Source organism: Podarcis gaigeae (genome assembly GCF_964106915.1).
Source record: "Podarcis gaigeae genome assembly, chromosome: 3".
Taxonomy (NCBI): domain Eukaryota; kingdom Metazoa; phylum Chordata; class Lepidosauria; order Squamata; family Lacertidae; genus Podarcis; species Podarcis gaigeae.
This window is the reverse complement of record NC_139680.1, coordinates 114,027,828-114,040,753: the sequence shown is the minus strand read 5'-3', so window position 1 is coordinate 114,040,753 and position 12,926 is coordinate 114,027,828. Positions and strand designations below refer to the sequence as shown.

The following is a 12,926-nucleotide window of genomic DNA, read 5'->3' as shown; positions in this document are numbered from 1 at the left end:
AAAATGTTAAACTTCCAAGTGTGCCATAGTCGCCAAGTAACACCACTCCCAATTGCCCTACTTTCAAGAAGTCATGGGGCTGCATCCAGCTATATCATACTCGTTGAAGATCCAATTAAAGTCTTGTCAACACACACCTGCTGAATGGGAGCAAATGTCAACTGGGTTTTCTGTAGATTGGCGCTTGCTCCCATTCAATGGTAAAGAGGTTTCCCCGGGGAAAGTGGTGGGGCAAACAGAAAACCGGTTGGATCCGTGCTTTCTAAGAATGAGACATGCAAAAGTGTGTATGAGTCAATGTGTTGAAGTTGGCCATACCCAATTAATTCAGTGGATCTACTCAACAGTGTGACTTAAGGGCCTTTTCAGTTGACCCAATCCTAACCCTCCATTGCTTCTGTATCATCCCAATATCCTATCTGTGAAGATTGGCATTAGCCCCATAGCTGTCAACCGTCCCTTATTTGGCGGGAAACTCCCTTATCCCAGCGCCGTGTCCCGCTGCTGTCCCTTATTGATGATGTCCCTTAAATTTCCCGTGTTTCAAAGGAAGCAGCTCCTCTCCCTCCCTGCCGGCCAGGGAGGAGGGAGGCTCCAACTGTGTTGCTTCGCTGCGTTGCTCACCCAACGACTACGGGGTGAAGCTGGCATGCCTTGTGCCAATCAAATCGGCTGCGTTGCCTGGGGACTTTGCTCAGCCTTTGCTCAGCACTTCCCAGCAGAGAGGTGACGGTGGTTTTCCTTGATGCATCCCCTTTGCCGGGTTGCTGTGCTGTGGGAACCACCACTTGAGGCTTTGTTTGGCTGCTGGCTGACTAAAATCCCTTATTTTGGCTGCTAGTCCCTTATTTTCAAATCTGTAAGTTGACAGGTATGATTAGTCCCCATATTCTAATAGCTTCTGGAAGGTGGAATTTTATTCAAAGGCTTCTGCATCCCTTAGACCAGCCATTCTCAACCTGTGGGTCCCCAGATGTTGTTGAACTACAACTCCCATCACCCCTAGCTAGCAAGGCCAGAGCTCAGGGATGATGGGAGTTGTAGCCCAACAACATCTGGGGACCCACAGGTTGAGAACCGCTGCCTTAGACACTCTCTTACACCAGCTCTTAGCACATAACACATGCATGCATTTATCCATGCTGGGAATCAGTCTTGTGAAACAGCAACTTCACAGCTTGGATACTGATTGGGAGATGCAACTTCTACCACAAATGCATAGCAGAAGCTGCATTTACTGGCATTCTAAGTAAGGAGGCACTTTCTATACTCCTGATTGCAATAAGAAAAAGGAATTGCATCAGAATGACAGTTTAGGGGGAAGTTACCAGTTGGTTGACATTTTAACTAGGTCGAAATGTAATTGGGTCTCTGACCACACACAAACAAAGCAGATGAGAGACTAGAGTTTTTTTAAATTTTTCTTTGAAAAGATGATATTTTACAATACATACAAAAATACTCTGAATATACATTATCTTTTTTCCCCCTCATTACAAAAACACAAGACAACATGTAATTTAAGATTTGTAAACAGTATTTGTTCCTAACACTTCTGGAGATTGATTTGAAGGTGGAGAGCAAATTTTGGGAGATAGTTTGGCAACATGAGTGCAGTGGTGTTAAATTGGGCAGTGTTGATTCTAGGCAAGTTATTCATAATAGTATGTTGTCCAGACTTCAGTAAAACTCAATATTCCAGCCCTGCCTGTATTCATAGTCACAGCTGACAGAAAATAGGTAAACTAAAAAAAGGCAGGTCATGAATTTTTATATAATCTGGACAAGATACGAGCAACAGTTTTGAGATTTCAGCCAATAAAACTCACAATCCAAATTACTTGTGTTAAGGCCATACAGCAAAGCCTTCAGACCGTTCCAAAGTTCAAGTGTCAGAAATTATCCTAGACAATTCAGTATTGTGGCAGATTAAAGTTTTCGCTTGAATTTTAATTTTTTTAAAAAAAACCCAGAGTGCAATCCAATTAAAACTGAATCACATTTAACTCTCATGGATGTCAAATAGGACAGGGAAGAGGAGCAGTGAGAGAAAGCCATGCTCAACTCTCATTACGATCCATGGAGCATTTATGTTCTTAAACTATGGGTGGATTGTGTCCTAGGTTTTCGTTTTGTGGGCCTCCATGGGAAGCAGTTTTTATGGGACATGAACACAGTGCATAGGTATAGGTGCCTAATTCTACAAATTTGCCTTTCAAAAGGAGAAGCACCCTTGACACACAGAGATTCTCCTGTGCGTAAAATTATTCCAATCAATTTCACAAGAATCACCTAATTCATGAAACCTATCAGTTTAGTGGAGCGGTCTCCACCTTTCCACGCTGCTAAAACTGCTCGTGGGTTTCCTGATTAGAGCTGCCAACTGTGTAAAGAATATGTTTTAAGAGGAGAGATCCAGACTGCCTGTGCTACTGGGGAATCCAATGGAAGTCCACCATAGCCAAGCTGTCTGCATGACACCCCTTTCGGGAAAAATAGGCACAAGACAATTTTTTTTTGGATTTTTATAACAAAAGACGTTTTCCACTCAAGACGACACGAGACTTAAAATGAAGCTATGCATCCGCACAGTGAACATGAAGTAGACAACAGTCCAAGGGAACAAATATCCAAATCACAGGCACACGGGGCCATGGATTTTGGGCAACAGCATCTTGGAATATATATATTTTTGGCAACAGTTCAGATGGTGCAGCACCTGCAGAGTGAAATTTACAGAAGATTAAATCAGTTTAAACAAAGATAAGGTGCATTGCATTGCATTGCCCAATCCACTGAGCTCAGAACTTGGCTACACTCCACTCACCTGCGTGGCAGCGATCCATGATGTCAGGCAGAGGACTTTCCCAACTGAGATCTTAGCTGGAGGTGCACCACCATTTAGCTGTGGCCCCTATCTCCCTGCTTTAAATCAGGGATAGGGCACCTTCCCCCCTCCCTCCCATCTCAAGGGCCACATTCCCTGGGCAGAGGCTGGAACAGGAGCCACCAAACACACACACTTCTCCCTGCCACACACACACATTCCTCTTCCACTCTCTTCCCTCCTTTCTCTCTCTCTCTCTCTCCGCCCCCCAGGCTGGATTTAGGTTTGATGAGGCCCTAAGCTACTGAAGGTAATGGGGCCCTTTATATATCCAGCTGTCCTTTGTCAACAACAAATTGTCACTGTTTTTTTGTGTGTTGAATATATGCTATATGGTAATTTACGGACCTAATGGGTATCTCAAGCCATCAAAATGAATAAATTATGTCTGACATGAAATCAATCAGTAGGCATAAGACTCATACCCTTAATCTATGCTGCCTGATCATCAGTCTACAAGCACTCTTTAGTATTAGATAACAGGTACAACAGCTTGACCTACATTCAACTGTGCTGCACTGCAGCTGCATGCTACATGTTGCCATGCAATCAGTCCATGCAGAATGTAGGCACTCTATAGGTAAAGGTAAAGGGACTCCTGACCATTAGGTCCATTCGTGACTGACTCTGGGGTTGCGGCGCTCATCTCGCTTTATTGGCCGAGGGAGCTGGCGTTTGTCCGTAGACAGCTTCCGGGTCATGTGGCCAGCATGACTAAGCTGCTTCTGGCGAACCAGAGCAGCGCACGGAAGCGCCGTTTACCTTCCCGCCGGAGCGGTACCTATTTATCTACTTGCACTTTGAAGTGCTTTTGAACTGCTAGGTTGGCAGAAGCAGGGACCGAGCAATGGGAGCTCACCCCGTCACGGGGATTCAAACCGCCTACCTTTTGATTGGCAAGTCCTAGGTTCTGTGGTTTAACCCACAGCGCCACCCGTATTCACTCTAGATATAGAAATGAGCAAACCAGTGATATTTTGGGGAGCAGGCTAGCAGGTGGGGCCCATTACTTACAACATAGGAGCCTACACAACACAAAACACTGTTGCTGTCTGTAGGCTTTATTTTATTTGTTTTCTTATCTTATATTTTTATAGGTTTTTTCCCTTTAAATTTTTTGGGGGTCCCCAAGAGAGTGGGGCCCTAAGCTATAGCTTGTTTAGCTTATACGTAAATCTGGCACTGCCCCCTTCTCCCCAGCCTCTTCACCCTGCACAGCAATTCAGCTCAACATCAACCAGCAATGGTGGTTTTTAAGCCTAACTGCTATGCAATGTCAGGGGTGCAGCTGCAACCTCATCTCCCTGGAAAAACTGTCATCCATCCAGTAAAGGGACCCCTGACCATTAGGTCCAGTCACGGACGACACTGGGGTTGCGGCGCTCATCTCGCTTTATTGGCCGAGGGAGCCGGCGTACAGTTTCCGGGTCATGTGGCCAGCATGACTAAGCCGCTTCTGGAGAACCAGAGCAGCGCACGAAAACGCCGTTCACCTTCCCGCCGCAGCGGTACTTATTTATCTACTTGCATTTTGATGTGCTTTCAAACTGCTAGGTGGGCAGGAGCAGGGACCAAGCAACGGGAACTCACCCCGTCGTGGGGATTCGAACCGCCGACCTTCTGATCGGCAAGTCCTAGGCTCTGTGGTTTAGACCACAGCGCCACCCGCGTCCCCCTCCATCCAGTACTTAGGCTTCAAAACAGTGTCCGTTGGAACAAATGGAAGCTTTTAAACACAGTGTCATTGCTGGGCAGGTACAAGGAAAGCCAAGGTGACGAGGCTGTAACCCAGATGGGGAGGGCCTCGTGGCTGCACTCGCCCCACAGCTCCCCATGCCTGCTTTGGGTGTCGCCCGCATGGATGGAATAACTAAGACACCTTTTAAATACATTGCTGTTTTATGGTGCTGCTGATTGGCAACTGGTTAAGTTTTGTGTGTGTTGATTTCAGGATTGTACTGTGTATTTTAAGTGTGTAAGCTGCTTTGGGCATTTTCTCTTAAGAAACAATAGCGGCCTGCAACCTGGTCAAATAAGTTTGTGTGTTTGTGTGTGTGTATGCATATGTGTGTGTGTGTATATATGGGACGTGGGTGGCTCTGTGGGTTAAACAACAGAGCCTAGGACTTGCTGATCAGAAGGTCGGCGGTTCGAATCCCTGCAACGGGGTGAGCTCCTGTTGCTCGGTCCCTGCTCCTGCCAACCTAGCAGTTCGAAAGCAGTGCAAGTAGATAAATAGGTACCGCTCCGGTGGGAAGGTAAACGGCGTTTCCGTGTGCTGCTCTGGTTTGCCAGGAGTGGCTTAGTCATGCTGGCCACATGACCTGGAAGCTGTACGCCGGCTCCCTTGGCCAATAAAGCGAGATGAGCACCGCAACCCCAGAGTCAGCCACGACTGGACCTAATGGTCAGGGGTCCCTTTACCTTTATACACACACACACACACACACACACGTTTTAGTAGCTTAATCCATCAGTTAAGTCTGCATATAAGGTAAAGAATATTTCTGAAGTATGAATCAGGCTGTGTTATAGTTCAAGACACACATCCTATTAGGGCATTTTAAAGAGAAGGCCTCTTGAGAAGAGAGATTTAAGAGATTTAGGATCTCCAACACCCAGGGCAACTACAAACACGTGCAAGAGTGAGATACACAAACACACATACGGATGTTACTGAATCTGGGCACCTTTTCAATTGCTTAGAATATTTTTTCCAAGTAAGTCCAACTGTTACAGCCCAAGTAATATGCTTTTAGAATGACATGTGAAACGAAATAATATTGCAGCAGCCATCAAAAACACATTTCACTTAACATTGCCCGAAGAGGTGCCTGCTATCGGTTGAGCGTCAGCCTGATGGAGTTTTTAACAACACGAACTCCGCTTGCTGGAATCGGGGAGGATGAATCTGGTAACTCTTTACTGGAAAGCCGCTGTGAAAGGAAAACAGAAATCAGATGTGTGAAGCTGAGATTCCAGGAGTTCAGGTATAATAATAATAATAATAATATCTTTATTGTCATTGCCCCCTCTCGGGGACAACAAAATTACTTGGCTGCTCCATCCACCCAGGTAGGGCACTCCACACAAAATCAAAACAACTATAAAAACACTAATTAAAACAATACAGTATAATACAGCAAGGAAGATTAGATGACTTTCAAAGTCCAGGCTTCCCATTCAGGGCCGAGATCGCTCTAGGGAAGAAGCTGTTCTTAAGGTGGCTCGTTCTTGTCTTCATCGTCCTGTATCTCCGTCCCGACGGCAGGAGCTCGAAGAGACAGTGACCAGGATGCGATGGATCTTTTACTATGTCCAGTGCCTTCCTATGGCACCTTGTGGCATAAATCTGCTCTAAGGTGGAGAGTGGGCAGCCAACAATGCTCTCTGCTGCCTTAACAACTCTGCACAACCCCATCCTGTCCTGGGTAGTACAGCTTCCGTACCACACACATAAGCCATAAGTGAGCACGCTCTCAATGGCACAGTGATAGAAGGCAAGCAGCAGTTTCTGCGGAAGATGGTTTTTCCTTAGAATTCTCAAAAGGTACAGTCTCTGCTGCGCCTTCTTCACAAGCCGCCTTGTGTTGACACTCCAGGACAGATCCTCTTGTAATTCAATGCCCATCCGTGGACCCTGGCACTGATCCTGCGCTGCTGTGTCTTTCACCTTCCAATGCTCAGCTTCTATTCTTCTTCTAAAATAACACAGCTGAGTGTTACGGTTTTTATATTTCATTATCAGGGTCTTTTAAAACTAATTTAACCCCTAGTCCAGGAAGCAAAGCTCTCGAGAGGCTGAAATTTGGAATTTGAACATGCATATCACCAAAAGCAAATGTTTGGCACTAATTTTTAGGGGAAAAGAATATATATGGATGTCAAGTAAATATTTAAGGCCTTTAGGCCATAGGAACTATAGCTCCATTTCTGGTTCTTCTTTTAAAACTAAGGGGGCTCCAAACAGTACCTGTGATCTTAATGTGCCAGAAGTTGGAACCAGTGTGGTGTCTCCCAGGCTGCGCTAAAGGGATCAGAAGAAGAAAAACCTAGTCAGTATTTAAAGACAATGAACAGTGAATTACAGCCAGAAGCAGATAAGTCTGTAACATTGTGCAATTACTATCCCCCCACATGCAACTTCAAAATCTTGAAGCACAAAACAAGACATGCCCACTCCAAAGGAATAAGAGTGGACTTTGGATTAAATAGGCTTTGAGACTGCAGCCTCATAGCAATGAAGGATCTGGAGACACCATTAAGGTGAAATCTGTCTGGAAGCCATGTGAAGTAGCCTTTTACAGCATTCCTAAGACTTATCACAGCTGCAACAGAAAGTGTTGTTGTTGTTTAGTCATTTAGTCGTGTCCGACTCTTCGTGACCCCGTGGACCAGAGCACGCCAGGCACGCCTGTCTTCCACTGCCTCCCGCAGTTTGGTCAGACTCTTGTCCGTAGCTTCGAGAACACTGTCCAACCATCTCGTCATCTGTCGTCCCCTTCTCCTTGTGCCCTCAATCTTTCCCAACATTAGGGTCTTTTCCAGGGAGTCTTCTCTTCTCATGAGGTGGCCACAGTATTGGAGCCTCAGCTTCACAATCTGTCCTTCCAGTGAGCACTCAGGGCTGATTTCCTTCAGAATAGATAGTGTCAGGGAACTGCCACTGGAGCCAGAGGCGGAGGGAAGGCTCCAGAGCGATGCCGGAGAGGGTCCCAGCAGGGAGAGAGGCAGCCCATCTGCTGGGGGAAGGAAATCAGCGTAACACCAGAGGTGAAGGGGGGCAGATGGGGGAATCAGAGAGGAGGCTCCAGGACTCTTCACCGGAGACCAGCGGGGAGAGCATGGGTACTCCGCTGCCCACACCCTCCCTGTGCAGAAGACTTCCGCACAGGGAGAGTAGGAGGAGACTTGGCGTCAAAGAATGCATGCATGCTGGAAGAAGTTCAAGAAACGCCCACTGACAGATTCTGCCAGCGACTGAGACAGCCACGAAGTGAAAGGCTGTCCAGACAGAAAGGGTTCAACCAGGCAACCTAGCCAGGAGTAGCGGCAGCTTACGCACGAGCAACCCCTAGAACCATTACAGATAAGGTTTGATCTTCTTGCAGTCCATGGGACTCTCAAGAGTCTCCTCCAGCACCAGAATTCAAAAGCATCAATTCTTTGGCGATCAGCCTTCTTTATGGTCCAGCTCTCAGTTCCATACATCGCTACTGGGAAAACCATGGCTTTAACTATATGGACCTTTGTTGGCAAGGTGACGTCTCTGCTTTTTAAGATGCTGTCCAGGTTTGTCATTGCTTTTCTCCCAAGAGAAAATGGAAAGTGCTTCTCCCTATCCAGTGTTGCTCGGGTGACATTTGATCCAGCCCTTTCGGCTCTATAGCTACTACACAAAAGTGGAAAAGGTTGGAGGTTCCTTCAAGGCGGCAAACACAAGTCATGTTAAAATCTGCCTCTGGAGCCCTTCAGGCAAGTTGTGTTACTTATGCTGTCCTGTTAAAGGCCTCTGCAAAGTCCGAACGCAGTTGAGTATTCAGATGTCAGGATCCATCCCTCCCCCTATGCATGCTTCCGTCAGTATGAGGCTACAATCCTAGGCATTGTTTCAACATCTGTCATGTAACATCAGGCCACTCTGACCAGGTACTTGCCGTTCCTACATCTTTCAGCCGTTTGAACCCGTCTTGCAAGGCAGGTGCGTGACCTCTCTTGTTCACGGAAATGTTCTTCACGCTTGCAGAAGCCACTCCATCCAGATGCTGCTGATGGTTATGGGCAGTTGTGGGAGCCACATCTGGCTCTACAGCCTTGGAGATACTGTAGCTGCCTGGAGAAGGTGCAGCCATGTTATCTGCAACTGTGGAATCCGGCACTGCGAAAAAAGAAGAATCTTTTAAAGTTTTTAACTTATGGATTTCCAACAAAGAACTCTCGCCAATGCCTTCTGCTGCCACAGTGCGGCTATGGTTCGAATATATGTTTTTTAAACAACTGAATTCTTTTTTAAAAAAATGAATGTATTGTTTAAACTTTAGATGATTTTTCACATTTTAGACACAGTACGTGGACCAACTACCGGAACGGACAAACCTTGAGAAGACATCAAAGGCTGAAGGACGTTTGGTGGCTTCTCTCTGTTAGTACAGATGGTGGTACTTTGAAAGACAGCATTCCTGTGTAAAGCAGGAATAAGGGTAAGGATAATTTCCTGGGTAAGGAACATATCTTGACATGTGTTAGGCTCTATAGGTCTGGCACAACGTCACCATAAAAACCACTTCTGTTCAAATAAATAGAGACAAAAGATTTTGCTGTTAAGTCGGTTCAGTCAGTTAACATTAAGCAGATTTAAGAACGTAAGAAAAGGCTGCTGGATGAGGCCATAGGACCATCTAAAGCGGCACTCTACTCTCACAGTAAGTCAATGCCTCTGGGAAGCTTGCAATCAGGAACTGAATGCAACAGCGCTCTCCACACCTGAGATTGCAGGCATCTTGCCTCTGACAGTAGAGGCAGATTTAAAAGGCAGCAAAGACCCGAGTCTTTACAGCGGTAGAATAATCCAACATGGTTCAAACACACACAGAGCTACAGAATCTCCAAAGCTGATCTGTGTGTCCACCATGAACCAACCTGAATTCATAACGGAAACAAGACCATGGATGAGTGCCTGGAATCTTGCTACAGCTTGGCAGAAGACTGTGTGTAACAATAGGAAGAATTTGGCCTTGGGGAAATGAACTCAAAATTGATGGACCCAGCGCCAGGCATTCTCAAATGCAGGAGCGGTTGCAGGAGTCTCTTGCAACAATGGCCTCCCCATAGTCTTGTGGCACCTTAAAGGTAAAGGGACCCCTGACCGTTAGGTCCAGTTGTGGATGACTCTGGGGTTGCGGCCCTCATCAGACTTTATTGGCCGAGGGAGCTGGCGTACAAAGTCACGTGGCCAGCATGACCAAGCCACTTCTGGAGAACCAGCGCACGGAAATGCCGTTTACCTTCCTGCTGGAGCGGTACCTATTTATCTACTTGAACTTTGATGTGCTTTCGAACTGCTAGGTGGGCAGGAGCTGGGACCGAGCAACGGGAGCTCACCCCATCGGGGGATTCGAACTGCTGACTTCTGATCGGCAAACCCTAGGCTCTGTGGTTTAGACCACAGCGCCACCTGTGTCCTTAAAGACTAGCAAATATAGCACAAGCTTTCATGGACTCAAGTCCTCTTTGCCAGATCAAGTGGCTGAGCATTCCTGGGTCTTAAGACAGAAGCGAGGCTTTGAAAATGGTACAAGCATTGACATTTTTTAAAAAAGGTAAAAGACCCCTGGATGGTTAAGTCCAGTTAAAGGCGACTATGGGGTTGCTGTTAGCATGCAACCAAGGAAAAGGGGCAATTGGCAGGTCCCCATCTGGCTCCAGCCCACCGGCCAGTGTGCCAAGCGAACTCCAGTTCTTGGTTCAGCATGAATCTGTGACCTGAGCTTCAGAAGCTAAGGCACGCTACTCAGCAGAGTAAAAGCTGCACAAACAGAAGTGGCAGGAGAGGCTGTGTGAGTATATTTACAAGCAGTTTATTCAGCGTACATCAGGACAAAAGGAAACATGTCTGATCTCCTTCGTGTCCAAAGCAAGACAGCTAAAGCAAAAGCTATACACAAACGGAAGTTCCCAGCAAGCTGTGCTGGAGTGTGAGCAGGCATGTGACACACAACAATCATGCTTGTTCCTTAAGGCGGAACGGAATATCCCAACAGTTGCAGCGCTCATCTCACTTTAGGCCGAGGGAGCCGGCGTTTGTCCACAGACAGCTTTCCAGGTCATGTGGCCAGCAGGACTAAGCCGCTTCTGGAGCAACAGAACATTGATGCGGCAACACAGAATGTATTAAGACTATGCCCACCTTTCCGCTTCTTTTGTAGAACTGCTGCTGGGTTTTGCCATGCTGCTGAAAGGGAGAAGAGCCCTGGATTGTGTCCCAACGCCTACGTCCCTGTACCTGCCCAAGCAGCCATCATCCGTAGATGTGCTTCTCAACACAGGTCCACCAATGTTTTGGCTTATGTCTGGCATACTCTGTTGAGAAAAACTGACTTAGGTTCGCAGACCTACAACTAAAGGGTTTGTTTTTTTTAATAAAAATAAAATGTAAAGTCCAGAATTTGGGCTCACCTTTTTTCTCTTCTGCAAGACGTCTGCAGGCAAGTAATTGTGGAGCTGTTTCTTCCTCACGTGAGCAGCTTCGATCTTCATGCCTTCTTTCAACAGGCTGATATTATTCGCCTGCCGATAAACTTAAGGCAGAAGAAAGGTCAAGCAGATCAAGGAAGTCTGCACAGCAAAGTGAGCTGCCGCTTATTCTGCTGCAGCGACAGCCTCCTCCATTCACAGCCCATGCAAGCTCTGCCCCACAGCAAAGTACCGTATTTTTTGCTCTATAAGACTCACTTTTTCCCTCCTAAAAACTAAGGGGAAATGTGTGTGTGTCTTATGGAGCGAATGCAGGATGCGCAGCCAGAAGCCAGAACAGCAAGAGGGATTGCTGCTTTCACTGCACAGTGATCCCTCTTGCTATTCCAGCTTCTGAGATTCAGAATATTTTTTTTTCTTGTTTTCCTCCTCCAAAAACTAGGTGCGTCTTGTGGTCTGGTGCGTCTTATAGAGTGAAAAATACGGTACACTGTGGGGCTTACAGAACAGGTGCACAGATGAAGGCATGCCCTGGTAGTTTGGCTACCAAGCTGTTCTAATAGCTCTTAGGGGGCACTACTGCCTTTTAAACCTGACAGCAGGAGCTAAGAGCTAAGGGAGAGAAGCAGTACAGACGGCGATTTATTGGGAGGGGACTGTGACTGGTCACTAGGGTACATCGGATGGGCAAATATGACCTCGCAGTGACCAAGATCAAAGAACTTCCCTTATATTGCCAGAAAAATATTTTTAAGCGAACCATAAGGGCAGTGGCAACTAAAAACGATCTAAACTCTATGTACACATCTACATGCACCCCATTATATTTTAAACTTAGAGAGGCCTAGGAACACACACCTTATTTTAATGAATTGACTTTTCTGCAACTTCGGAAAGCTTTTACAGAGTTGCGATCAAATACATTCAACTCTGCTTATAGAGATGGGAGACACAGAGGCATACCAACAAACGAATGTGTTTGCATTAGGGGATGTCCTGAAGTAAAGGACCTTATGCATTATATCTTGCGCTGCCCCTTATATAATGAAGCAAGAGAAAGATTTTTAGCACCTATAATGACAAGGTCCCCTGGCCAGAACCCCTCTGACATGATTATGTATCTCCTCGCAGACACAGATAAGTATGTGACCTGGCGTGTAGCACTCTTTGCAACTGCCGCTAGGAAAATTAGAGCAAATTATATCGCCAAGGTAGCTACCAACTGTAAAGGAGATGAATTTATTTGACCCTATCTACATCAAGCTATATTCTCTCTTGATCACCAAACTCTGAATATAATTGCACATTGTATTAATTAACATTAACATTATTTTTTTAGTGGCCATGTGATAATTTTAGCTTATAAATTTTGTCTTAACTTGTATATTAAGGTACTTTTCTAGCTCTGTTTAGAGTAGGTAATGTTCTGATAATATAAATGTTTTAAGCTTTTTGTATCAATCCAGCATATTTTCTTTTAATTGTTGAATGATTCTGTGTAAATTGCGGCAGCCTTTGGCTATGTGAAATAAAACTGACTGACTGATAGGTAAAGGGACCCCAACTCTGGGGTTGCGGAGCTCATCTCGCTTTATCGGCCGAGGGAGCCGGTGTACAGCTTCTGGGTCATGTGGCCAGCATGACTAAGCCGCTTCTGGTGAACCAGAGCAGTGCACGGAAACGCCGTTTACCTTCCCGCCAGAGTGGTACCTATTTATCTACTTGCATTTTGACATGCTATCGAACTGCTAGGTTGGCAGGAGCAGGAACCGAGCAACGGGAGCTTACCCCGTCACGGGGATTCGAACCGCTAACCTTCTGATCGGCAAGTCCTAGGCTCTGTGGT

General features: G+C 46.2%; 1 protein-coding gene across 3 annotated transcripts in view; it reads right to left on the bottom strand.

Annotated features, from left to right (window-relative positions):
- Nucleotides 1-1,403: 1,403 nt before the first annotated feature.
- The window catches only part of PAPOLG (poly(A) polymerase gamma), a 39,627-nt gene continuing 28,104 nt past the window's right edge, over nt 1,404-12,926 (bottom strand). Inside the window, exons 16-22 of one of the 3 annotated variants that reach the window (XM_083733324.1) lie at nt 11,063-11,184; nt 10,794-10,966; nt 8,984-9,066; nt 8,545-8,765; nt 6,861-6,914; nt 5,705-5,823; nt 1,404-2,720 (exon numbers count right to left, since the gene is read on the bottom strand). In XM_083733324.1, coding sequence (XP_083589450.1) covers nt 5,725-5,823; nt 6,861-6,914; nt 8,545-8,765; nt 8,984-9,066; nt 10,794-10,966; nt 11,063-11,184 — 752 coding nt within the window. In that variant the 3' untranslated portion in view covers nt 1,404-2,720; nt 5,705-5,724. Of the gene's footprint in view, nt 2,721-5,323; nt 5,824-6,860; nt 6,915-8,544; nt 8,766-8,983; nt 9,067-10,793; nt 10,967-11,062; nt 11,185-12,926 lie in introns of those variants that run through there. The other 2 variants (XM_083733326.1, XM_083733325.1) reach the window with 2 other exon arrangements.